Below are 25214 nucleotides of genomic sequence, written 5' to 3'. Positions count from 1 at the left end.
GAAGGCCTCCGTTGAACATGGCCATGCCACCTCAAATGTCTTTCACGTAGCTTATCTTGAATCGGGCTACTCCCAAATCAGCCCTAATATGATCATTCGTTAATTTATCTTTCCTGGTTTTGTTACTCATCCATCTCAACATCTTCATCTCCGCTACACTTAGCTTATCTATATGACACTTCTTAACTGCCCAATACTCCGCGCCATACATCATAGCCGGTCTTATGATTGTCTAACAAAATTTTCCTTAAGCTATAAAGGAATCTGTCGATCACATAACACTACCGATGCTCCTCTCCACTTCATCCATCCTTACTTTAATTCTCTGCGAGACATCCTCTTCTATATCACCTTACTGATGATATATCTTAGATACCTAAAATGATCACTTTGTGGAATCTCCATTTCATCAACTTTCACTCTCTCATTATCCATCCCGGAGTTACTAAAGTTACACACCATATACTCCGTGAAGTCTTCTACAAATAAATTGAGCTAAAAGGAGCCCATGAAAGTTGGCAAATCCTGAACAATAAGAGTTGAACAAGGACCATAGTTGGCATCCAGGATCCTTGAACACTATGGTCACCTAGGTAGGCACCTTGGTCGCCTTTTTGGTGGCACGGCTGGCGCTTGCATCTAGGCCCCCTCCAACAGCTTGGGTAGCCTAGAAGCCATGACAACTATGGCAAGGACACTGTTTAAGGGTGAAGGAATTAAAATTATATTCTTTTTATCATTTCTGATCATTTAATTTGATCTTTTGTTTTTTTTACTTCTGGTTGTTGTCACTCATAGGGCATTACAATCATTTCAAGTCTCATACGCTTGTACTCCTGTTAGAGTGTCTTATTAATTTGGTACTATGGCTAAGATTTTTCAATCCTTAATTACTGACTAAATTTTCTAGTCTCGTTCTACTAATCCACATATCTTAGCTTCATTTAAGAATTTTTCTGTTGCAAGGTCACGCAATCTTTTTTTTCCATAAAGCATGGTGATCTATTCATCTTATAGCATCTCATAAAAATTTGCTTCAAATCAGATGGGATGCAATGACCATATAGAGAATTCCAAAAATATCCATCCATCTCATCCACCCTGCTCTTATACCATGGGAAGCATCATCTTCAATCTTTCCCTCTCCTAGATGTGTCAAAAATCACAACCATCAGTGATGTTTGATCAACACAAGGCCATGCTTTTCTTGCCATGCGGCAGACTTTGATAGGCATATGTGGGTCCATGTTATAGAAGATCCCACACTCATCTCACTGGTCAAATTTCATCCTAAAACAAACATAGGAAGTGCTTGAGAAGTGAGTTTAAAGTCTTGTAAGATTACAAGAATGCCATTTTATTAAAATGGAAATATGTGGCATTTTTGTAATTTTCTATGATTTTGAACTCACCCTTAATGCAATCTTACTTTTTTGGGCTAAAACCAGACCAGTGAGATGGGTACAAATACCTCTATCACATGGACGCACCCATATTTTCTATGTAGCTGAATCATGATAGATTCCACTGATCACAAGCAGTGCATTTGACACATAGGAATTACTTGCATGATAATTAGATTCACAATGATTCTGTCCTTGTGTTAGGAATTCTGCCCCACAGGAGAAAGTAACTTATATCATCAAATTAGATAATAGTTCACCGGAAGGAAAGGAGTAAAAAGAAAAAAGGGCGGGTGTGGGGGAAAAGAAAACATGAAGCAGACATTTAAGAATTACCAACCAAGTTTACATGTTAGGGCATACCTACAAAGTGGTTAATTTCTTCAACCTAATAGAAGTAAATTTTCACCTAGACGTTTCTTGACTATTGCACATGAACCACACAATTTATTCCCAGATGCTCGTAAAAAAAATTGTTTAGATTAGCCTTAGGGAAGGGGGGAAAAGGGGGAAGAAACTCACGTTGATTGAATATGCAGTTCCGAGTAAAAAGCTGATGAAAAGGGCCCAAAACAATGGCCAAGAACCAACAACATATCCAAGCCAAAAACTCTGCAAGAGAAGAGAATAGATTATGCCACACTCCAAACAGGTTGCACCAGTATGTTCTCAGGTCTACGATGTGCATAGATGGATAAAGCCTAGTTGATGCAGATCAGCACCAAGGAAGGTACTCCAAAAAGTATCAAAGAAGGAAGAACAAGAACATGATTTGACACGGTCATAATGCAGTGCTGTAGCCTGTTACTAAATCAACTCAATCTTGCGATTCTTCATTGAACCAGTTCTTTTGGTTCAGACCAAGCCCATGCTTGGGTGTTTTCTGGTTCTCACTCAAAACCAGCATAATTGTGGCTACTTTAGGAGTTTTTTTTGTTTTTTTATTTGTAATCTAGTTAATAGGATTGGAAAAAGATAGAGTCCCTTCCTTTTCACATTCCTATTTTATTGGTGACTTGTCTAATTGGAACACTCCAAGATAGGCCGATTGCTAGAGGAATTCTAGTTCCTTTTTGCTTATGCCTTTTCTATGTTTTCTACTTAGAAGTCCGAGAATGATTAGGGAACCCCATTTCCAGCAACCAAAAGAGAAATCCTGATCTATTTTGGTTTGTTTCTTTTACTAGGTTACTTCCTATTGGCTGATAACTATCCTAAGGCCAATAAGATTCAGCCTTTGATGCTTCTATTAAACATTGTAAGGGCTGCTTCCCTACCCCACAATTTCTATTATTGAATAAAATATAATTTCTACAGACATGGTCTGTGAGATTTGGACTAATGGCTGTGAGATGCAGTTGTTGCCTGGTGTGATGCCGGGTTGATCAGTGAGATGCTGGTTGAGGCTTGAGTAGGATCCCATTATCAGGTCATATCTTTTCTTTATTATCTTCTTCTTCATTGTTTAGTTCCTGCAACAGGTCAGTTCTTAAGTTTAATCTTTTGCTCATATTATAGATCTAAAAATCCCCCTGACTTCAGGTAATACAATCGAATGCTATTCTGAGTTTTTTCGTCGTTTCAAAAGTTGATCTTTGTATCAGATCAAAAGAGTCTTATTCTGCTAGTACTGTTAAAGTGTGTACATGTACCACAATAGGGGGAGTGTCCCTATCGTGGTCTATTGTGTTATGTCTCTTTGCTATTTGTGGGTAAGGTTGCATTAGGTGCCGCCATCAGTCACATTTGGATGGAGCGTAATCACAGAAAATGGTCCTCCAGATCCAGATCTTTCCAACAGATTTGGGATTCCATTGCCTTCAATATTAAAAGCAAGCTTTCCTCTGCCTCCTCTGGTTGTGTAGACTCCCCAAGGAACAGGCATATTGTTGTATACCGGGGCCTCCCTCCTTTCTGCTGCCCTCTGTGTAGGGTTTTGCTTTGTTTATTTTGGATGCTCTGTATTTTTTCTTCTTCCCCTTTTGGGGTCCCTTGTGCCCCTTCCCTTTTGGTGATGAATTTTTTATTCACCAAAAAAAAATAACAGGATGAAAAGTGCATTCATAATCAATAACTAGTTATATTAAACTAAGTAACAGAGGTGAAATTCAGGCCATCTTCAGCCTCAGATTTGAACTACACTACGGCTGCGCTGGACTCAGCCCCATTCAAGACACATCAATTACATAATGCAACCTGGCCAAGTTGTAACCCTACCATACAAAGATATTATGGCAGTACATGGCAGTTATATAGAAGAGAAAGATAAAAATGCATGATACCTGATATGTGTTTAGCAATTGGGAGAGCAGCGTAGGACGGAACAAAATTGTGTTGTCACTTTGTGAAAGAAAGAAAAAAAGGCCCATATAAAAGAAGACTGGAAGCTGAAAGAAATAGGAAAATGAAGAATTCCTAAGAAAAAAAAGCAACTTCCTAATCGGACTATACTTTATGCACTCCACCATGCAAAATGAGATCATTACAGGAACACAAAAACTTGTTGCAACTTGTAAGAACTACTTTCAAAGAAGATTTTCTCAATCAAACAATTTTTATTAGAAATACCATAATAGCAAAAGAAATAACGATTGTGGCACCCATCCAAACAGAATATTCTCCAGATGCAAGTGGAAGATATGGCTTGTTAACCTGAAACAAAGAACTGAGTTCATTTTCACCATAGTTTACCAATAATTTTGTCTACGCATAGACACACATACAGAAAGCCAGAGATTATGTGCCCACTAGCTAGTTGGAGCATAACATGGTTCATAAACCTATTCTTTCAGGACATCTAAAATAAGCATCAGGTAGCCCACAAAACAATGGTCAACCACTGAACACAGGGCAAAGATGCCCAGGGAACTAGGGTTGAGCATGGAAGAGACCCCATCAGCAATACATGTCAATAAGGTGCTCTCCTAGGCCAAAACAAGGGAATAAAATCACTGGGGACATCTATCATCAACTGTTTGCACAAATACAGAAGAAGCATGATGAAAAGACATTGAGGATGTCAATAAATGGGGATGATTACGGCATACAATGACTACAAGCTAGTTAATTCTTGGTTTAGTAGATTTCAGGGTTCAGAATTTCCGAAGCAGTGTCAAACCATCCTCAGCATCGGTCTCTTCATGTGTACCTAATGATATAGGTAGACATCCTTAATAGGTACTTAGATTTCTGAAATGCTTCTTCTTTAAGTGACGGAAGTGTAGAAAGTTGTATTTGTAACTTCAATTAGACACATATTCACATGAACTACCTTGTCTATCGCTATGTCAAACAGTTGGTTTAAACCAACAATGTAAACATTCATGAAAAGTGCAGCAACTATTGCCTGCAAAAAAAATAGTGGGCAGTAGTAAAACACAAATTCATCAAGTAATCCAATAGTAATTTCAAGTTGATAAGTCTTTTGGAGCATTACCTCCAGTAACCCAGTGAAAAATAATGGAGAGAAATCTGACCAGCTCTTGACAGCAAGTAGAGAAACTGAGATTATGCTCATCGTCTGCTTGTAAATAAGTTATATAAGCCTGCTTCTCTTCTTAGTAGATACTTTAGGATAATGACGATTGTAACAAACAATAAAATTGATGCTTGGAGAACAATAGAAAAAATAGAATGTAGCATTCCAGTAAGAACTGATAATATTGGAATTAGACTTAACTGTGCCTATAACTGTGTGGGGCCGAGAAAACCGGTAGAAAACATTTAAGGCAGTTTTTATAGATTCCCAAATGTCCTTGGGATTATAAGCCTCGGGCTCAGATTCTACAGAGTGTCCGGAGGTGGCATTCACAACATACTTCTTGTCATATTTCTGATAAGATGCTGACTTTAATCCAATGCTTCTAACGTAATGGTTCATCAGATATCCTTCCAATTTTTCACAGTTGTATGCTTTCAGGCTGGTCCATGATCTTTGATTTGAAAATTGAACTGGTACATGGCGACCTACAACATCAGATACTAGAGCTCAATTAGATGACGGTCACACATAACTGAGAGAAAATATACAAAATTATGTCTCCCAGTCAACCTGTGTTTAGTGGAAATTTAGGACACCTACAAGATAAAACATGATGATAATTTAATATACAGCAGGTTCATTTTCAAATAGGTGCATGCAGATCCAGAGACAGTAAACTCACTTTGTCCTACCTTAAGTGTCTTTCATACAAAACCAAACCAGTCAAATGAACCATGACAAGATTTTCCATGATCTTTTCAATATAATCAAAAAAAAGCAAATAGGTTGTACTCTTACGATCATTCAATAGGGGTTGTCACTTGGTGCAATGGTAAAAGCTTGGACAGCCAGCATGAAGAGAGGTTCGAGCATAGTTATCAAGGCGTCGCCATGGCGTCCAGGCGGTTTTAGAGGGTCTAGGCGGTTGGACGCTTTAGTGTGTAACAGAAAGGTGAGCGCCTTGGACACCAAGGCGTCGCCTTAAGCGCCTTGGGACGCCTTTTCTTCTGGGCGGTCGCCTTAGACCATTTTTTTGGTTTACTTTTGTTTTTTAATTTTTTTTATGTTTTAATAAGATATTCTAATTGGAAATATCTCATTGGGGGTGTATTTTTAGTTCCATGCTCTGAGAAGCATGGAATCATAAGTAAAAAGTTAAAACTTAAAATAAATAAAAAAAAAAACCTCAAAAGTAACTTATCAAATCGAATTCCTTCACATTCCAAAATCGAAAGAACAAAAAAAACGAAAGAGAAGAAGCAGCGGCAGCGGCAGCGGCGACTTGCAGCGGCGACCTTGAGACTTCCTTCGAGGCTTCCCTGAGTTCTCTCTCAGTCCTCAGTCCTTCAACCCCTTTATTTCCGAGTTGCGACATCTCAATATCTCATTCTCAATCTCCAGAGAAAAGAAGCAGCGGCAGCAGCGACTTGCCGGAGTTGCAGGCTTGTAGCGGCAACTTGAGAGTTGAGACTTCATCACTTCCCTCTCATTCCTCAGTCCATCAAGGTTTCTAAAATCTGTGCCCTTCATTTCCGACATCTCATTCTCCATCTCCACCCCCACAGGTTTCCGGCGACATCCCCTGCCTCCACCGGTAAGTATTGTAATTTTGTGCACTTATGCATTCTTTTTTTTTTCTTCTTCTTCTAATATCCAAAGTCCAAACCCTTTTCTTCTAACCACATCTTTCTATTTCTTCCTTTTGCAGCGGAAACCAGCTGTCTTCCTTTACTCCGGCGACAAATTCCGGCCAGCACTGCTATAAGTCAGTAAGTGTTTTGATTTTTTTTTTTTTTATTTCAGTTCTTCTCTTTTGAGTTCAGTTCTTCGTACTCCCTTTCTTCTGGTCTATTTTGTTAATGATTAAAGAAAGGTGTTGAATCTGCTGTTTCGTTGCCCATATCTGTTCTGAATCTGCTGTTTCGTTGCCCATAATTTTTCTTTGAAAAGATAAGGTGCTCCTACACCTGACTTGTATATTTATTCCTTCAATCACCAGAAGCACCTTTTTGCTTCATCCATCCCTTCGGCCCTTCCTAATTCTATTGGCAATATCCTCTTTAAGTTCCTCACACTGTGGATGATTGAACGAAATAAAGAAAATGGGTTCTTGGGGCATCTCTTGGTCATTTATGCAATTAAGTTTCATATTTATATGCTCTATTACTATGATAATATGATGAACTTAGTTTGTTAATTTGTTTTTTTGGATGAATATCTTGCATTGGTTTGACTCTTTAATATTTATTTGGCAAAGAAGTAGAATTATATAATTTTTAATATGCTATTTGTGCCAAATAAAATGGTTATATAAAAAAAAGAACACTAGAAGGCCTTGTTCGCCAAGGCGACGCCTTGCGGCCGTCCTATCGCCAAGGCGCTTAGGAAGGCCCTCAAACGTAGTGGTCGCCTTGCCGCCTTGATAACTATGGGTTCGAGTAATTAAGCAGTCACTTTGTGCAAAATGCAAAAAATTTGGACCATCCCCACTCTCCATTCCACCCCTCCCAGCACCTTGACAATAGCATACTTGCACCAGGTTACAGCCCTATTGGTTTTTTTTTTTTTTTTTTTAATGAGGGGGTGTATAATCATTCAATCTGCTAAAAATTTGGTTAATAGATATCCTAGATGAATACCATCAAATGGTGAGTTGCAACTTCATTACATGATTCACCTGTGCTTATAGACTTTGGTAAACCATCATAGTTTACCTTGCAAGGATCATCTTTCTTTTTTTTTTTTTTTATAAGAAAGAACAATTTTATTGAATATATAAAAGGGGCCAAACAAGCCTAAGACAGAAAACTGGCAAAGAAAGCTAAAACTTAAACAGGGGGAACTCAGTCCTTAACCATATTGGCGAGAGCTAACCCGAGAGAAACAATAAAACAAGCCTACAAAGGCTCTGCGAAGCGCACCGAGGGGATCCTTGTCCTATTTGATCTTCGGGGGATCCCAGTATATACACTAGGCCCATCAAAAGCCATACTAGCCAAAAGAGCCTCCTCCTCTGGTGAAAAGGGAGATGAAATCTCCTTTTCAACCAAGGGTTGTTCTACTGCCGTGTCCACCGCTATAACACTAGGCTTTGCCTTCTTTTGACGACGAGCTCTACCAATAACTGGAGTTGCCATACGGCTACTCATTCGACCACCTCGAGGGGCATTCCTACGGCCATTACGCCTTGTTCGACCCAACACCTGAGTCCACACACCTTGCATCTCATGATCAAATTGCTCATACTCCAACCCACCCACATCTGCCCCAGATACACCAGCAGAACCCATACCCATTCTGGATCATCTACAAATACTGAAATCAGCATATGGTATAAGAGGGAAAACCCCTAATACTACATTCTATCGGTGTATATGTTAACAAAACAAAAAATTGGGAGAATGCTTGAATGATCGATTTGATCAAGCAAGCCTTATATTAATAGCATTAAGAATTACATCCTAATGACCAAACACCCCTAGCTTAACCGACTTAGCTAGGCAATACACAAAACACATAATAAAACCCCAAAAAGACCAGAATAACCCCACGGTATTCTGGTTTACATTATTCAACACTCAACTTGACTAAATTAGGATGAAACATCTTTCCAGGCAGTCCCTTGATGAATATATCAGCAAGCTGATCAGTAGACTTCACGAAAGGAACACAAATCAGCCCTGCTTCTAATTTTTCCTTGATGAAATGCATATCCACTTCAACATGCTTGGTACGATCATGCTGTACAGGATTATGTGCAATGCTGATTGCAGCCTTGTTGTCACAGTGCAACATCATAGGAAGACGAATAGGAACACCAAGATCTTTTAGCAAACCCTTCAACCAGAGCAACTCACAAATGCCTTGCGCCATAGCACGAAACTCTGCTTCGACACTAGAACGAGCCACCACATTCTGCTTCTTGCTACGCGTGAGAAGATTGCCACCTACAAAAGAACAATACCCAGAAATAGATTTGCGATCAGGAGAGCCAGCCCAATCCACATCAGTGTATGCTTTTATCCTTAGGTGATCATGAAGAGACAGGAAAATGTCTTTCCCTAGAGTGACTTCAAGTATTGAAGAATACGAAGAACCGCTTCCATATGAGAAGAGTAGGGGTCATGCATAAACTGATTCATAGTACTCACAATAACAACAATATCTGGACGTGTGTGTGAGAGATAAATCAACTTTCCCACTAACCTTTGGTACCGGCTTTTATCAACAGGTTCACCCTCCTTTTCCTTCAGACGAACATCAGCATCCATAGGAGTATTTAAAGGGTGACGCCCTAACAAACCAGTTTCAACCAACAAATCTAGCACATACTTCCTTTGGGAGAGAAAAATGCCCATAGAAGATTTGGCAACTTCAATCCCAAGAAAGTACCTTAGCTTTCCTAGATCTTTAATCCCAAACTCCTATCAAAGAAAAGTCTTCAAACGGCTGATCTCATCACCATCATTGCTTGTGACAACAATATCATCAACGTAGACTGTAAGAACAGTAAGTTTTCCACCAACCCTCTTTATAAAAAGAGTGTGATCAGCATTACTCTGCTTGTAGCCCACAGCAATCATGGCCTTGTGAAACCGGCCAAACCACGCTCTTGGTGACTGCTTCAGCCCGTAAAGTGCACGCTTCAATTTACACACTTCGGCCTTGGTTTTTTCATAAGAGAACCCTGGTGGAATGTCCATGTATACCTCCTCGAAATTCTCGATTGAGAAAAGCATTCTTCACATCCAGCTGTAAATCCCATCCAAGATTGACTGCACAAGATAGCAAAACTCGGATGATATTCAGCTTTGCAACAGGGGCAAAGGTCTTCTGGTAATCAATCTCGTATGTCTGAGTAACCCTTTTTGCCACAAGTCGTGCCTTATATCTATCCACGGTACCATCCACCTTCTGTTTCACCACAAACACCACTTGCATCCAACAGTCCTTTTCCCTGATGGAAGAATCACAAGATCCCCAGTGTCATTTTTTTTCAGGGCTTCCATTTCTTCCACCATTACTGCCTTCCACTTTCCATCTGATAGAGCTTCCTGCCAATTGTTAGGAATATGAACAGAAGAAAAGGAAGAAACAAAAGCACGAAAAGATGGAGAAAGGGAGTCATAGGAAACAACATGGGATATAGGGTACTTAGTGCAAGCCCTGACACCTTTGCGAATAGCAATAGGTAGATCAAGAGAAGAAGTATTACCAGGTGAGAAGCAAGTTCTGGATCCAGGTTCGGCAATTGGATAAGTACTGGTACTGCAATGGATTGAAGCTGCTTATGTTTCCTTGTGTAAGTCTGCACATTAGAATCGTTAATCCTCCTCTGAAATTCACTAATGGTTTTCTGGACTGGAGTTACCTCCCCCTGAATAGGAATGTCAACAGTATCTGTAATGGTCTCCCCCTGTATAGGAACCTCTCCCCCTAAGGCAGAGGAAGGACTAGGAGTAGGAGGAACAGGAACAGACTCATTGTGAACATACGGAAGGGGAGGTTCTACGGTCAGCACATCTTCACTAACACTCTCCCCCTGAAGAGGTGGGGACAAATAATATGAGAGATTCTCATGAAAGACAACATCCATACTGACCAGGGTACGACGTGCAGGAGGATAATAGCACTTGCACCCCTTCTAGGTGGCAGAGTATCCCAAAAAAATGCAGCGGAGACCACGGGGCTCAAGTTTACTAAGGGATCTAGTATCCCTAGCATAACAAACACAGCCAAAAACCCTAAGGGAAACAATGAAAGTAGTAGAGCCGTGTAAGAGCTCAATAGGGGACTTGGAGTCAAGAACCCGTGAAGGCAGCCTATTAATTATATAGGCCGCAGTAAGAACAGCATCACTCCAATAAAAAGAGGGAACATTTCGAGCAAACATAAATGCTCTAGCCACCTCCAAGATATGGCGATTTTTTCTCTCAGCCACACCATTCTGGGCTAGAGTATCAACACAACTGGCAAGAATCAAGGGCCCCACTATAGCTAAAGGCCTCTATTTGAGTAAGGCGCGCACAACCTATAAGCGCGCTCCCGCGCCCAGCAATCAAACTATTGTGCTGTCACACCCCGGCCCGGTTAGTAAAGGCAAGGTGTGACCGAATGCCAACTGGCTAGTTGGCATTCGATCGATCCCCTAGGATCAATTAATGCAGTACTCCATGTCACAGTTCATAAACACAGTAAATCATTACAGCGGAAGAGAATAAACAGTAATAATAACAATAATAATAAAGGAGTTAGATGATAACTGAGTATTAATATTAAGTGAAACCTGTGATACAATGTATAGTTCTCAAAAGGCACCACAAGTACAAAAGTAGAACAGTAACTACATATTATATTTAACAAAAAGTTTATAAACACAAAAGATTAGCCTGCTCCATCAGGCTAGATCAAGTGAACGCGCATGCATCGCATCCACAGAAGGCTTCATAAACTTCCAACTTCTGCACCGCACGGTCTCCCTCAGTGTGGAAGTCAGAAGTAGTAATATCAACATCATCTGGTTTCTCAAAACCAGTAGCACTATCTGAAAAGAAGAGGTACCACAGGGGTGAGCTTCACCGAGCCCAGTAAGGGAAACATGCAAACACAAGCACATAGTCCATGATGCATGACTTACATCTAAGAATGCTACTAACATCAATGTCTAGGTCTCATGAGGTATAAATGCTACTATAGTAGGTATGATATTCCTAGTCACGAAATGAACTCATCGGTCTTCCTAAGAATACCACTCTACTACGGTGGGGACCCGCCAGTTCCGGGATATACACATCAAACCCCGACGAACCCCCAGTGATAACTCTACTGTTGTTCCCATTCTGGTATGTACTCATCAGACTTGGGACAGTGAATGACATTCCGGTATTAACCCTTCAGACCTGCCACGGGTTATCGAACACCTTTACCCCTGTTGGCAAGGGTCATAGCATTTGGGTTCATTATAATCCTAACCATATGCATACCATAGTTGTCATGGCGTCGCCATGGCGTCCTGGCGCTGGAGAGGGCTGCATGGCGACCTACGCCATGGCGACCCTCTTTGATTTCTTCTTCCTGTCTCTCTTTCCCTCTTCGATTTCTTCTTCTTGTCTTCGATTTCTTCTTCCCTCTTCGATTTCTTCTTTCCCTCTTCAATTTCTTTCGATTTCTTCTTTCCCTCTTCGATTTCTTCTTCGATTTCTTCTTCCTGTCTTCTTTCCCTCTTCGATTTCTTTCGATTTCTTCTTTCCCTCTTCGATTTCTGAATTTTCTTCTTAAAACTTGAGAAACAATAGAGAAAAAATAAAACATGGCTTGAGTATACATCTATTAACACATTAAAAATAGAGAAAATAAAAAATAAAGACATGTCGATATATCGACGTGACACCCCTCCACCGACTTGGATCGCCGTGACACCGTGACAACTATGCATGAAAGTAGTATTATATAAACCATAGTTGTCATGGCGACGCCATGGCGTCCTGGCGCTGGAGAGGGTTGCATGGCGACCCTCTTTGATTTCTTCTTCCTGTCTCTCTTTCCCTCTTCGATTTCTTCTTCCTGCCTTCGATTTCTTCTTCCCTCTTCGATTTCTTCTTTCCCTCTTCAATTTCTTTCGATTTCTTCTTTCCCTCTTCGATTTCTTCTTCGATTTCTTCTTCTTGTCTTCTTTCCCTCTTCGATTTCTTCTTCCTGTCTTCTTTCCCTCTTCGATTTCTGAATTTTCTTCTTAAAACTTGAGAAACAATAGAGAAAAAATTAAACATGGCTTGAGTATACATCTATTAACACATTAAAAATAGAGAAAATAAAAAATAAAACATGGTCGACATGCTCGCCATGGCGGGCGACATGTCAATATATCAACGTGACACCCCTCCACCGACTTGGATCGCCGTGACGCCGTGACAACTATGATGCATACTAACATGATGGCATATGAATCAATATAAGATAATAAGGTAATTCTGTCCAGCAATAGTAATAACAACACCAATCAAGAACATAAGTAATTTCATGCATATGCATCATGTAATGCGCCCTAATAACATGCATCATCTAATGCAAAGAAGGAAAAAGCTATAAAACTATATGATCAAAGTATTATTATGATGCATGACATGGCAATATTAACAAATAGAAATTAATACAACAAACATACTGAAATTAAGTCAAAATCCCCTTACCTGAAATTGTAGACTAGACTAAGTCAGTTACCCTCCAAAGATCCTAGCAATACAGACAAGAACAGAGTATACAGCCTAAACACGGTCCTAAAACATTAGCAAAGATCAAGTGTTAGGGTCAAAAGGCAGTCTAAGGTCTAACCAAAGGTCCAGGGGCATTTCTGTCCAAAAATATTAGACTGGATTCAGAGGGCAGAATTGGGGTTTTGTTCCCATTGCATGGATCTTCACATGCAAGGACCCAATTTCAATTTTCACATTGTTCTAAGGTGGGTCAACCTGGGATTGTGATTTAATTATAAAAATTGCAATTAATTTGAGGGTTTAAAGAGATTAACCCCAAATTTCTAACTTAGGGTTCCTTAAGTTAATTGGGTTCAGCTACAATTTGATGGACAACAAGAAATTAGCAGCCAATTTCAGGTCTGAACCATAAATAGGTTCAATTAAAGAGATCAGAGATAGGTCATTGGTCAATTTAGGGGTCCAATTTCATGATTCCCACCTATTCTAAGGTGGGTCATGCCTAATTAATAGTTTAATTTTAAAATTTAATATCAATTTGGGGGTTTTGGTCCTGGTGCATGGATCCTTGCATGCATAGGTTTAATTTTATGTTCTAGGCTATATTTAAGATGGGTCAACAGAATTTGGTTGATTTAATTCAAAACCATTAACCAATTTGCGAAATTGATCAAATTCACCTAATTCACTATGCCAGGGTTCAATAGGTTTCATGTTTCACCTGTAATTTGAAGTACAGCAGGAATTATATAACTTAATTCAAGATCTGAACCTCAATTGGGTCTAATTAAAAGGATAGGGATGGGTCTTAGCCTATTAAACCAATAGGTTTAAGCTTTAATGGCAGAATTTTACTATAGGGTTAATTAGAGATGGAGAAAACAAGAGAAGAAGATGGGTACAACAGGTTCTTGATAACTTACCTTAATTCAACAGTAGACAGAGGTGAAGGCAATCTCAAATTGTACTTCCAAGCTCCAATTTCAAGTTCCAATCTAAAGCTCCAAGTGTAGACCTTACTTTCCCTTCTTCTTCCTTTCTTCTCCTTCTCTTATGTCTCTTCTCTAAGGCTCCCAAGTCTGAACCGTTTCTGGTTCTAAGTCTTTAGGATACGGGAATAGTAAATAGGACTCATATTTATAGTGGTTAAGTTAAGGGGTTGTTTGCCTTAACTGTTTATAAAATATGTTTTCTAAAACTAATTCCTAAAACTGATTTCAATTAGAATTTCGTACTTATTAGTGTATTCTAACTGTATAATGATGTCATATGACATCAGGGGTAATCCGGGTACGGGTAACTGTTGGAAATAGGATTCCCCACTAGGGATGTGGGTCCCACTGGGTAAAAATTACTATTCTGCCCCTAGTACAATAATTAAACAAGAATAGTGTATATATATATATACATAGATTGGGATTCTTACCTATATACCAGCCTAGGATATGGTGAGGTTCCGCATATGCTCGACGCAACAAGTCTGGCATAAGAAACTGATATGCTGGAATCCGGCAGGATTTTCAGACTCAAGGATAGCAAGCTGTCCTGGCTCCTCGGAATCCTCCATAGTTGTGTCAAAGGATTGCTCTGAATCCACCACTGATGCAGCCCATAACGTAGAGGCTAGCATAGACACAGACCCAGAACCTGGCATTACACAAGTTCGAAAAAGTTCAAATTAGAGGCGGGTTTCACACTCCCCCAACCTTATAATAAATTTCGTCCTCGAAATTTGACATACCTGGTAAGTCAAAAAGATAGGGATATCTTTGTCGCATCACGTCTTCCCGCTCTAAGGTTATCCCTATCTTTTTGACTTACCAGGTACGTCATATTTCGAGGACGAAATTTATTATAAGGTTGGGGGAGTGTGAAACCCACCTCTAATTTGAACTTTTTCGAACTTATGTAATGCCAGGTTCTGGGTCTGTTTCAATGCTAGCCTCTACGTTATGGGCTGCATCAGTGGTGGATTCAGAGCAATCCTTTGACACAACTATGGAGGATTCCGAGGAGCCAGGACAGCTAGCTATCCTTGAGTCTGAAAATCCTGCCGGATTCCAACATATTAGTTTCTTATGCCAGACTTGCTGGGTCGAGCATATGCGGAACCTCACCATATCCTAGGCTGGTATATAGGTAAGAATCCCAATCTATGTATATATATATATACACTATTCTTGTTTAATTACTGTACTAGGGGCAAAATAGTAATTTTGACCTAGTGGGACCCACATCCCTAGCCCCTAACAGAGTCAAGGCAACGGTGCTATATGATCAGCTCGACCGCCGGGAGAGAGTGCTAGTAGATCAACTCGACCACCAAGAGAGAGTGCTCATAGATCAGCTCGACCGTAGGCTGGTTGTTAATCAAGGGTGGTCTTAGACCAGCTTACTCTCCATTGGGCTCATCCCTTGCTTACTTGTTCTGGCGCGCTAACACGCTCTGGAGTTGCTTGGTTGAGTAATTGCGTAGGTAAAAGAATGTGTGATCTCCTTCAAGTCCGGATCAAGCATGACCGCATTCCCGGACTGGAAACCACCTTAGATGAAGTCAATAAATCAACGGCATGGACTGGTTTACATATGCCAAGATGTTACTGTACATCAAATCATTTCATTGGTCTGATGTAAAATCCCATAGGCAGTAAGGTATTTTTGGAACTGACCTTCCATATACTCAGTCCCATTATCACTTCTCAATATTTTGAGAGTGGCATTAAATTGAATCTGAAACATTTTGTAAAAATGCTGAAAACAGGAAAAAAACTTCATTCTTTGTGTGCATCAGGTAGACCCAAGTGGATCAAGAATAACAATCAATGGATGTAACAAACCACTGATGATTCGAAAGAGACACTTTACGACTAGGACCCCACACATCAGAATGAACCAATTGAAATAAGGAAGAACATCTTTTATTAGAAATAGGATAGTTTGAACGTGTATGTTTGGCCAAGACACAAGCCTCATAAAAACAATCTTCCTTATTACAATTGTTAACCAAAACTGGAAATAATGGGATAAAGTTTCTAAAGGGGGGTGTCCTGATTTAGAATGCCATTGGTGTAGTTCAGAGGAGAAAGATGAAGGCTCATATAACTTGGAAGGTAATGCCCGTGGAGGAAGTTGGTCATCATCAAGTAGGTATAATCCACCATGTACTTTACCCGATCCAATCGTCTTCCCCGAGTCCAGTTCCTGAAAAACACAATGAGTTGGAAAAAAATTCACTTTGCAATTCAAATCTTTTGTAAGACTACTAATAGAGAGAAGATTAGTAGTGAAATTTGGTATATGCAAAACAAAAGACAAGGTAAGAAAAGGGGAGCAACTAATGGATCCTTTCCCAGAAACAGATGAGAGGGAGCCATCAGCCACTTTCACCTTATCCTTGCCAGAAGTAGGGGAATAAGTATGGAAAAGGCTAGAGGAACCTGTCATGTGGTCAGTGGCACCAGAGTCTATGATCCATAGAGTGGAGACAACTGATGCACAATGACCAGCAAAGAAAATACCTGAACAGGCAAAGTGGAAACCTGATAGAGAAGAGTAACTGGCAGGAAGAGATGCAGTAGAGGCAGTGGAAGTCTGTAACATATGCCTGAAAGCCAATAATTCCTCTTGGGAAAGACCATTTTAAGCAGTGGGGGCTGGAGCTACACTTTCAGTGTGATTAGTTTTGTTTTTAGTTTTAGCACGACCACGTTTGGCTTCAAAATCAGCAGGTTTCCCATGTAATTTCCAGCAAGTAGCCTTAATGTGATAAAGTTTATTGCAATGCTCCCACTCCAGGTTCCTTGGTGGAAGTAGTAGCAGTGGGAGAAGCATCAGTAGGAGTAGCAGGGCCGGAACCAGCCTGTAGGGCAGACCTATCAACAGGAGACTGACGAAGCATGGCAGCTCTACGAGATTCCTAAGTATGAACCAAGGCAAAGATTGCTCCAGTGGTACTAAGGGAACCCTACTAAGAACTTGTGACGAATAGGATCATACTCAATGTTCAGACCTGCCAGAAAGTCATAGACCGAATTTTGTCCACATGTTTCTTATAGGCTGCAATATCCGTAGGAGTGGAAGGCTAAAAAGCAAAGTAATGATCCAGTTGCTGCCATAGACCTTTAAGGGCAGCATAGTATTTAGAGATAGGTAACTCCTTCTATGTAATGTCATGAATTTTCTTTCGAATTTTATACACTTGAGCATCATTCCCTACCTGTCCATAGGTCTCCTTAGCAAGACTCCATATGTGATGGGCGTTTCTAATAACGATAATTGCTTGGAGAGGTCATGCTCATAGTTATCAAGGCGGCAAGGCGACCACTACGTTTGAGGGCCTTCCTAAGCGCCTTGGCGATAGGACGGCCAAGGCGCGCCTTGCGAACAAGGCCTTCTAGTGTTCTTTTTTTATATAACCATTTTATTTGGCACAAATAGCATATTAAAAATTATATAATTCTACTTCTTTGCCAAATAAATATTAAAGAGTCAAACCAATGCAAGATATTCATCCAAAAAAACAAATTAACAAACTAAGTTCATCATATTATCATAGTAATAGAGCATATAAATATGAAACTTAATTGCATAAATGACCAAGAGATGCCCCAAGAACCCATTTTCTTTATTTCGTTCAATCATCCACAGTGTGAGGAACTTAAAGAGGATATTGCCAATAGAATTAGGAAGGGCCGAAGGGATGGATGAAGCAAAAAGGTGCTTCGGTGATTGAAGGAATAAATATACAAGTCAGTGTAGGAGCACCTTATCTTTTCAAAGAAAAATTATGGGCAACGAAACAATGATTCGAATGGATATGGGCAACGAAACAAAGATTCAACACCTTTCTTTAATCATTAACAAAATAGACCAGGAAAGGGAGTACGAAGAACTCGAACTCAAAAGAGAAGAACTGAAATAAAAAAAAAAATCAAAACACTTACGACTTATAGCGGTTTGGCGAATTTGTCGCGGAGTAAAGGAAGACAGCTGGTTTCCTTGCAAAAGGAAGAAATAGCAAGATGTGGTTAGAAGAAAAGGGTTTGGACTTTGGATATTAGAAGAAGAAGAAAAAAAAAGAATGCATAAGTGCACAAAATTACAATACTTACCAGTGGAGGCAGGGGATGTCACCGGAAACCCGTGGGGGTGGAGATGGAGAATGAGATGTCGGAAATGAAGGGCACAGATTTTAGAAACCTTGATGGACTGAGGAATGAGAGGGAAGTGATGAAGTCTCAACACTCAAGTTGCCGCTACAAGCCTCGCAACTCCGGCAAGTCTGCCGCTGCCGCTTCTTTTCTCTGGAGATTGAGAATGAGATATTGAGATGTCGCAACTCGGAAATAAAGGGGTCGAAGGACCGAGGACGAGAGAGAACTCGGGAAGCCTCGAAGGAAGTCTCAAGGTCGCGCCGCACTGCGCGCAAGTTGCAGCCGCAAGTCGCGCCATTGCCGCTGCCGCTTCTTCTCTTTCGTTTTTTGTTCTTTCGATTTTGGAATGTGAAGGAATTCAATTTGATAAGTTACTTTTTAGGTTTTTTTTTTTTATTTATTTTAAGTTTTTACTTTTTACTTATGATTCCATGCTTCTCAGAGCATGGAACTAAAAATACACCCCCAATGAGATATTTCCAATTAGAATATCTTATTAAAACATAAAAAAAATTAAAAAACAAAAGTAAACCAAAAAAAGGGTCTAAGGCGACCACCCAGAAGAAAAGGCGTCCCAAGGCGCTTAAGGCGACGCCTTGGTGTCCAAGGCGCTCGCCTTTCTGTTACACACTAAAGCGTCCAACCGCCTAGACCCTCTAAAACCGCCTGGACGCCATGGCGCCGCCTTGGCGACGCCTTGATAACTATGGTCATGCTGCATAGAGTGTATCAAATATGCCATAACCATAGCATCATTAGACAGCGATCAAGCAAGAAGAGGACCAGGTTCAGAGGGTGCAACAGAAGTGCCAAGGAGATGCCCAGTAAGACCATGGCCAGCAATAGTTAAGTAAGTAGAACGGGACCACATCAGATAATTTGTCCCATCAAGCTTAATAGCTGAAGCATAAGGAAGATATTCAGGTTTATTGTGTCCTTCAACATCAGAAGTAGCAGATGTAATATCAGGGCCATCCATAGCAGCCAAATATCAAAAACAATGCAGCAGCCGAGAGCCAAAAAAACCAGCAAGACCTGATCGATCTAGTCAGAATTCGATCCAAGGTTGGGGAAAGCTGGAAATCTGGAAAATCTTCAGTAGAAGGGAGCATCACAGTGTCAAGTGAGCCTTGAAGTAGTGTGAATAAGATCTGCAAAGATCAGCCAAACAAAGAAGAGAAAAACCCAAAAATCGATAAGAGTCAGGGTTTTGAAAAACCCTGAAGGGAGATCGATAATGGGTGTGGGCTTCAAATAACTTGAAATATCTGTGATAGTTGCTGTCCAATACTGCTATGGTGATTGGTGGATCTCCAATAGGGAAAATCAGTATCCAATAGTAAAAAGAGCTCGATCTTCAAGAAGGAGAGAATTCCAAAAAATCGCAAAGACACAGGGCAGCAGATATCGAACTTGATATGTGATTAAACCATCTGTTGAAGAGGTTAGATTGAGGGCAGCATCTAGATCGTATGATCACCTCATTAGTGCTGCCCTAGTCAGGGAAGAGAACCAAGGAAAAAAAGGAAGAGAAAAATAGAAGATCAGGTGGAAGACGGTGGAAGAGAAAAAACGATGGAGGGGATGGGATTTAGAAAACCTAGATCAGAGAGGTTGGCTCTGATACCATGTTAACAAAACAGAAAATTGGGAGAATGCTTGAATGATCGCTTTGATCAAGCAAGCCTTATATTAATAGCATTAAGAATTACATCCTAATGACCAAAACACCCCTAGCTTAGCCGACTTAGCTAGGCAATACACAAAACACATAATAAAACTCCAAAAAGACCAGAATACCCCCACAGTATTCTGGTTTACATTATTCAACAGTATAATCTTACAAATACTTTACCGGATGACACTTGAATTGAATGGTTAGATATATCCCTAATCCCTAAAAGAAGCATAGACCTTGCCTACTTCAAAACAGCTGTTTCACCAGAGCAATTAGGTTAAAGTAAAAATCTGCAGACTCTGTTGTCCTGGAAGGTCTTACAGTCACAATTATATCTTCTATGAGCCGGCCTACTCTTGTGAATTGCTGTGCAAATACAAATTAATGAGCAATAACTAAACTAATGCCACAGATAAAAAGGTACTATAGAATTGATAACCAAATGGATTTTGAGTAAGAAAAAGAAAAATAATACAGATATAATTAAACTTAACTAACGGTAACATCGGACTGAAGAACTTGCCAGATTTTCCCATCCCTTTGTTACTTGAACATTGAACCTTTTTGCAGACTCCAAATAAGTTTCAAGGAAAGCAAAATCTGACACAATATGTTGATTGACCAGTTGATAAATGATGTTATACAAAGTTGACTATTAAACAATTTGGCTTCATCGGTTTGTATGTAAAATATTTCAACATAAAATTTAAACAAAAAAAAAATGGAAACTTTTCTACTCATTTCAACAGTAATTTTGGGACCAACTAAAAACCTCACTAAATATTGTAAGTAAATTTTACTTTGCTTTTCAACAAAATTACTTAAAAGTGCAGAAATTTACTTCTAGTACTATCGAAAATGTAGCTATTCTCTATTATGCTATTCCATCATTTTACATCCAATCAGACAGAGCCATCAAATTGAAACTCTCATGCAAAGAAGGATAAACAAAGGGTACAAGACATAAAAGAAGGCTCTATGCATGAAGTACATAAAACATCAGGCAAGACAGATAGAAGAACAAGTTAGAAAGGACTGATGGATAGAGTTAGCCAATCTCAAGCATTAATCCAAATCAAAAGAGGGGCGTCTGACAGTATGTAAATATCTCTCTAAACAGGTGTGAATATCAACTATGGTAATGCCTCTAACAATGAAACAGCAAAGGAGTAAATTTGAGTTCAAAAAAAATATATATATCTATATTCCAGTGAACTAACATGATAAGTAAGGATCAGATTGGATCGGCCAATTCAGTCCAGGATCCAAAGTTTTAAAACCTTGAATGAAACTTCTTCATTTAGATGTGGTGTAACCATGGGAACAAGAAAAGAAACAAAAAAGTCCTTTAGTCATGGAATTGCCACATTTCTTAGCCTACTGAAGCACCAAGCTAAAAATAGAAAGCATCATGGACCCAAAACAATACAGAGTAGAAAGTGTCCATTGAAATGGATATATAAGATGTAGAAGATCAAAGGCCTTCTAATATTTTTGACACTAAGAGTTATAGCTGCACTTTGGTTCCTACACCAAATTGTGGAAGGCCGTCTACTCCATTTGAACAAATCAAACATTTTCTTTCTTTCCTGCTAACCGAAGAAATAATTCTGTTGAAGTGAAATAAAATGAGTCTTGTATAACTAGCACATGACCTAGACACCTGAATCACATATTACGCAACGAAATTGTAAACATGCCCCCAAAATGGACCGGTATGAAATGCCACATGGGATCAGCTACAGCCTCAAAAAAGACAAAAAAAGGTTACTCTTAATCATCCAAGCTAAGTGACCTAGACCATGGTTCAAAATTTAGGAGAAACAAGATGATATGCGAATTAAAAGATTACCAAATTTCTACGAAACAATACAAACCATTTATATTTAACCCATTTCAACTCATTTCTTCCAAATTTCAAGTCCTTTGCCTATTTTGCCCAAAAGGTGTAGAAACACTTGGAAAACCAGATTTTTTGCCAAATTCCTTCAGTTAGCACTTAGCAACTGGATAAGGTTTGGTGGTCGACTTTGGTGCAATCTTTTGGTGGTTTTGTGCAACATTTAGGCAAATTTCGAATGTGAAGGTAAAACCCCTTTTCTTGAAATGCGTTTTATAAAAAATAAAAAATAAAAAAAGGTAAAGATATATTGATTCATGTTCAATTTTTTATATACCATAGGCCAATCTGCAACAACAACAATAAATTATTTTTTATTTTCTGATTTGAAGATTTAATTTTCTTGAAACTAATTTTTGAAAAGAAAAATAGGGTAAATATATATTGGTTCAGGCTCAAATTATATATGGTATACTATGGTTCAAAATTTCAACCAAAATGTCAAAATTTTGGAGAAATGCCTCAGTTCCAACATGAGTCAAAAAGGAATCCAATGCAAAACATAGGTCACTCCAGATATCGGTACACAATTTCGGTCATTTCGACTCGTTTTGTTGAAATTTTGAACATGGGACCATTTATAAAAGCAAAATTTCGTTGAAATTTTGACTCATTGAGCAAGGCTAAACTTCGACTAATTTCATCGGAATTTTGAGTTTATGCCCCCTTTTACCTGAGAGCTCCAGAACTGCTACAAAACCTCTCTTTTTTTTTTCTTTTTTCTTTTTTTTTGTGCAAAATCTTTTATTTTGTTGTTGAATCAAGGCTTGGTGATCAATTGTGGAGCATCCATTTCAACATTTGGGTGGATTTAAAGAATCATTTGGCAAAATGTTTCCAAAATTTAAATTTCCCACTTATCGGTTGTGATATACTTTGAGAGATTACTAATGAAGAGGATGACATGGCCGTCATATGTCATAGAATCCAATGACACCATTTGGGGTTTTTTCCAATCTAATTATTCAAACATGTGTGCTTAAATAGGCATTTCCTGAACTTTCAGGGAAAAATTCCAGGTTTTGGCCACTGAAATGGAAATTTCTTGTTTTTCACAAACATGGCCCAATTTAGGTACCAAAATTACAGTAATTCCAAAATATTTAAGAGTTGGTGGGGTTCAAAATCCCAGCGAAATTTGAAATTTTAATCTTGACCTAGACAGAGGACAGAGGATACAACCTGGCTGCAACAATGATTGGCTTCCATGAAATATCAGATGCAGTTATGAATATAATTTAAGTAACATGGCTTTTTAAGTATTTACAACAATACAACCCAAGCAACTAATTGGATAGTTAGGATAGCCCAATAATTGTAGTTTTATGTGGTGGTCATCTAGGAGGCAGCCTAGAACTTGGCACTTGGCAGAACAAATTGCAAGAGATAAATACCATTTAGAAAAGTTCTAGTTAAGTGGTACAGTTTAGTTGTTTATATGAGACTGTAATACACCCAAAGACAAACCGGACATAAGTATCATTTGGAGTGAATGATTATATCGTCACTGTGAACATGGAAGCCATAAAGGATTCCCATAACGGTTATAGACAAGCAGAAAGATACTGAAAGTGTCACCTAGGCACCCAACAGAACCCCCAGCTTATGGCATTATTTGGATGAGTAGCAACATATACAAAATTTCTTTAAATAATGTTGAAAAATGAAAATAAAACTGCCGTGGCTTAATTAGAGATAGTAAAAATCATATTAAAAAAATTTCTTTGCTAAGATAGGGAAGGTGGGAGAAGGTGCTTTACACATGAAGTTTGAAAATTTCAAGGAAAATGTTCTTTCCTCAGAGTTTCTCCATTACTGCTCTTCAACAAGATTGCATAAGATACTTCACTGAGTTGCCGTGTTTATTAACATAGCACGTAAAATCAAATTGTAGACACCTAGCTCTAAGTTACCTGTTACCGAGGGAACCCCTGTACGCTTCGATGTCACCTACAACTTTTAAATTTGTTGCTTCACAATTATAATGGCCCAAATAACTCATAGCAGCTTTTCTTCTTCTAAATTTAAATATTTTTCAAACACTTTGTCATTAGATATTAACAGTCACAAATTTAATGCATCATTATTGAGGGTTATTACAACGTTTTAAAAACAACTCTGAGACAGCATTCAAAAATCTACAGCTTTAACTTGAAACTGTGGAACTCTATCAAACTAAGTCCAATGATTTCCATTTTACCCTCTACATACTCAGTTAATTGAGGAGGAATAAACCCATTGCACCACTTCGTCACATTAATCAGAGAGAAAAAGAGACTCACATATCATGCTCCCCTTAAACAAGTCCCATTTCCATCCCTTTCTCCTTATGAACTTGCAAAGGTATTAAAAAAAAAAAAAAGAGTAACCACAAGTATACCAAAACCCAGATGGAAAAAAGTAGAAAAGATTCTATTCTAACAAGTTTATCCACCCAAAACTAGAAATTTGAAATGAAGCAGAAGATGCTCAGATTCAACAAATGCCCCTAAGATTCATTTCTTGGTCTAAACGTGCAGTGTCATGTACAATGACGAATGGAGGATAGATAAGTACTAACAGCATAATACCCAGATGACATAAGGTTGCAGATATCTGAATTCCTCGAATTTATCCAAAATCGTGAATTTGAAAAGAACCATCCCAAATTGCATAGAAGTGCAGATATTCGAATGCCAGCATTTCTAACCACATAACCACAAAAGGCTTTAAAAAGAAAAGGAGCTACCGAAATAAAATGAAATTGCAGAGATTGGAACTCAGCTAAGCTTTTTAAAAACCATACCTTTTGTTATGGCAGATAATCCCGCAGGAGAACACTGAAGACAGGAAGGTATAGTAAACGACCCACGAATTAGAGAATCCATAGTTTCTCAAGCTAATGTAGAGAACTGCTAATGGGCTTCAAAGCCACCACATTCATTCACTCATAAACTCGACTGAGTCTGAGAAAGCTCAAAACATTGTATCGCACGCAATAAGAACGGAAAATTATCGCCCCCAGTATTACTGGGGATCCCATCGTGCACACATGAGCGATGCTGCGCCGCACGATGCGCACAGCACCCCAGTAGTAATGGGGGCGATAAAGTTAGTGTACAAAAAACGCAAGTAACTCAGTCACGATCTGAAGGACAGGCAGCTTTTTGCGCTTGCTTCACTGAAATTTCAGGTGTTGAAATGGACATTTCGTCGTAATCAAAAGTAGAGGTGTAAAGAGAGGGATAGAAATTCAGAATACTCAAATCTATCAACTTTTAGTGTCGGTAGCAAGTACGGAAGGCCAAGGAATTCAAATTAATTTAAAAAAAGAATAGGAAAAATTCTTGAGCCGACACGATAGGGATAGTAGTCTCTCTCTCTTTCCTCATTACATGAAATGACCT

At 39.1% G+C, this 25214-nt stretch overlaps 1 protein-coding gene across 1 annotated transcript; it reads right to left on the bottom strand.

Moving 5' to 3' along the window:
* Positions 1–1880: 1880 nt before the first annotated feature.
* On the bottom strand, positions 1881–24805 carry LOC122659397 (homogentisate phytyltransferase 1, chloroplastic-like). Its single transcript, XM_043854510.1, has 6 exons — positions 24614–24805; positions 5083–5369; positions 4840–4923; positions 4675–4749; positions 3972–4055; positions 1881–2015 (listed from the first exon to the last, which is right to left on the bottom strand). Exons 1-6 carry the CDS (start codon positions 24693–24695, stop codon positions 1881–1883), a joined length of 747 nt encoding a protein of 248 aa, XP_043710445.1. The 5' UTR covers positions 24696–24805.
* Between the last annotated feature and the right edge of the window lie 409 nt (positions 24806–25214).

Source organism: Telopea speciosissima, chromosome 4, assembly GCF_018873765.1.
Source record: "Telopea speciosissima isolate NSW1024214 ecotype Mountain lineage chromosome 4, Tspe_v1, whole genome shotgun sequence".
Lineage (NCBI taxonomy): Eukaryota > Viridiplantae > Streptophyta > Magnoliopsida > Proteales > Proteaceae > Telopea > Telopea speciosissima.
This window is presented reverse-complemented; position numbering and strand designations above follow the sequence as displayed.

What these genes read in the sequence shown, in the direction of transcription:
- LOC122659397 (XM_043854510.1), bottom strand. Translation starts at nt 24,695, where the DNA reads ATGGATTCTCTAATTCGTGGGTCGTTTACTATACCTTCCTGTCTTCAG. An exon ending in TTGACATAGCGATAGACAAG is followed by an intron (nt 4,056 to 4,674) that starts GTAGTTCATGTG and finishes TCTTTGTTTCAG; the next exon opens with GTTAACAAGCCATATCTTCC. An exon ending in TTATTTCTTTTGCTATTATG is followed by an intron (nt 2,016 to 3,971) that starts GTATTTCTAATA and finishes CTTCTCTTGCAG; the next exon opens with AGTTTTTGGCTTGGATATGT.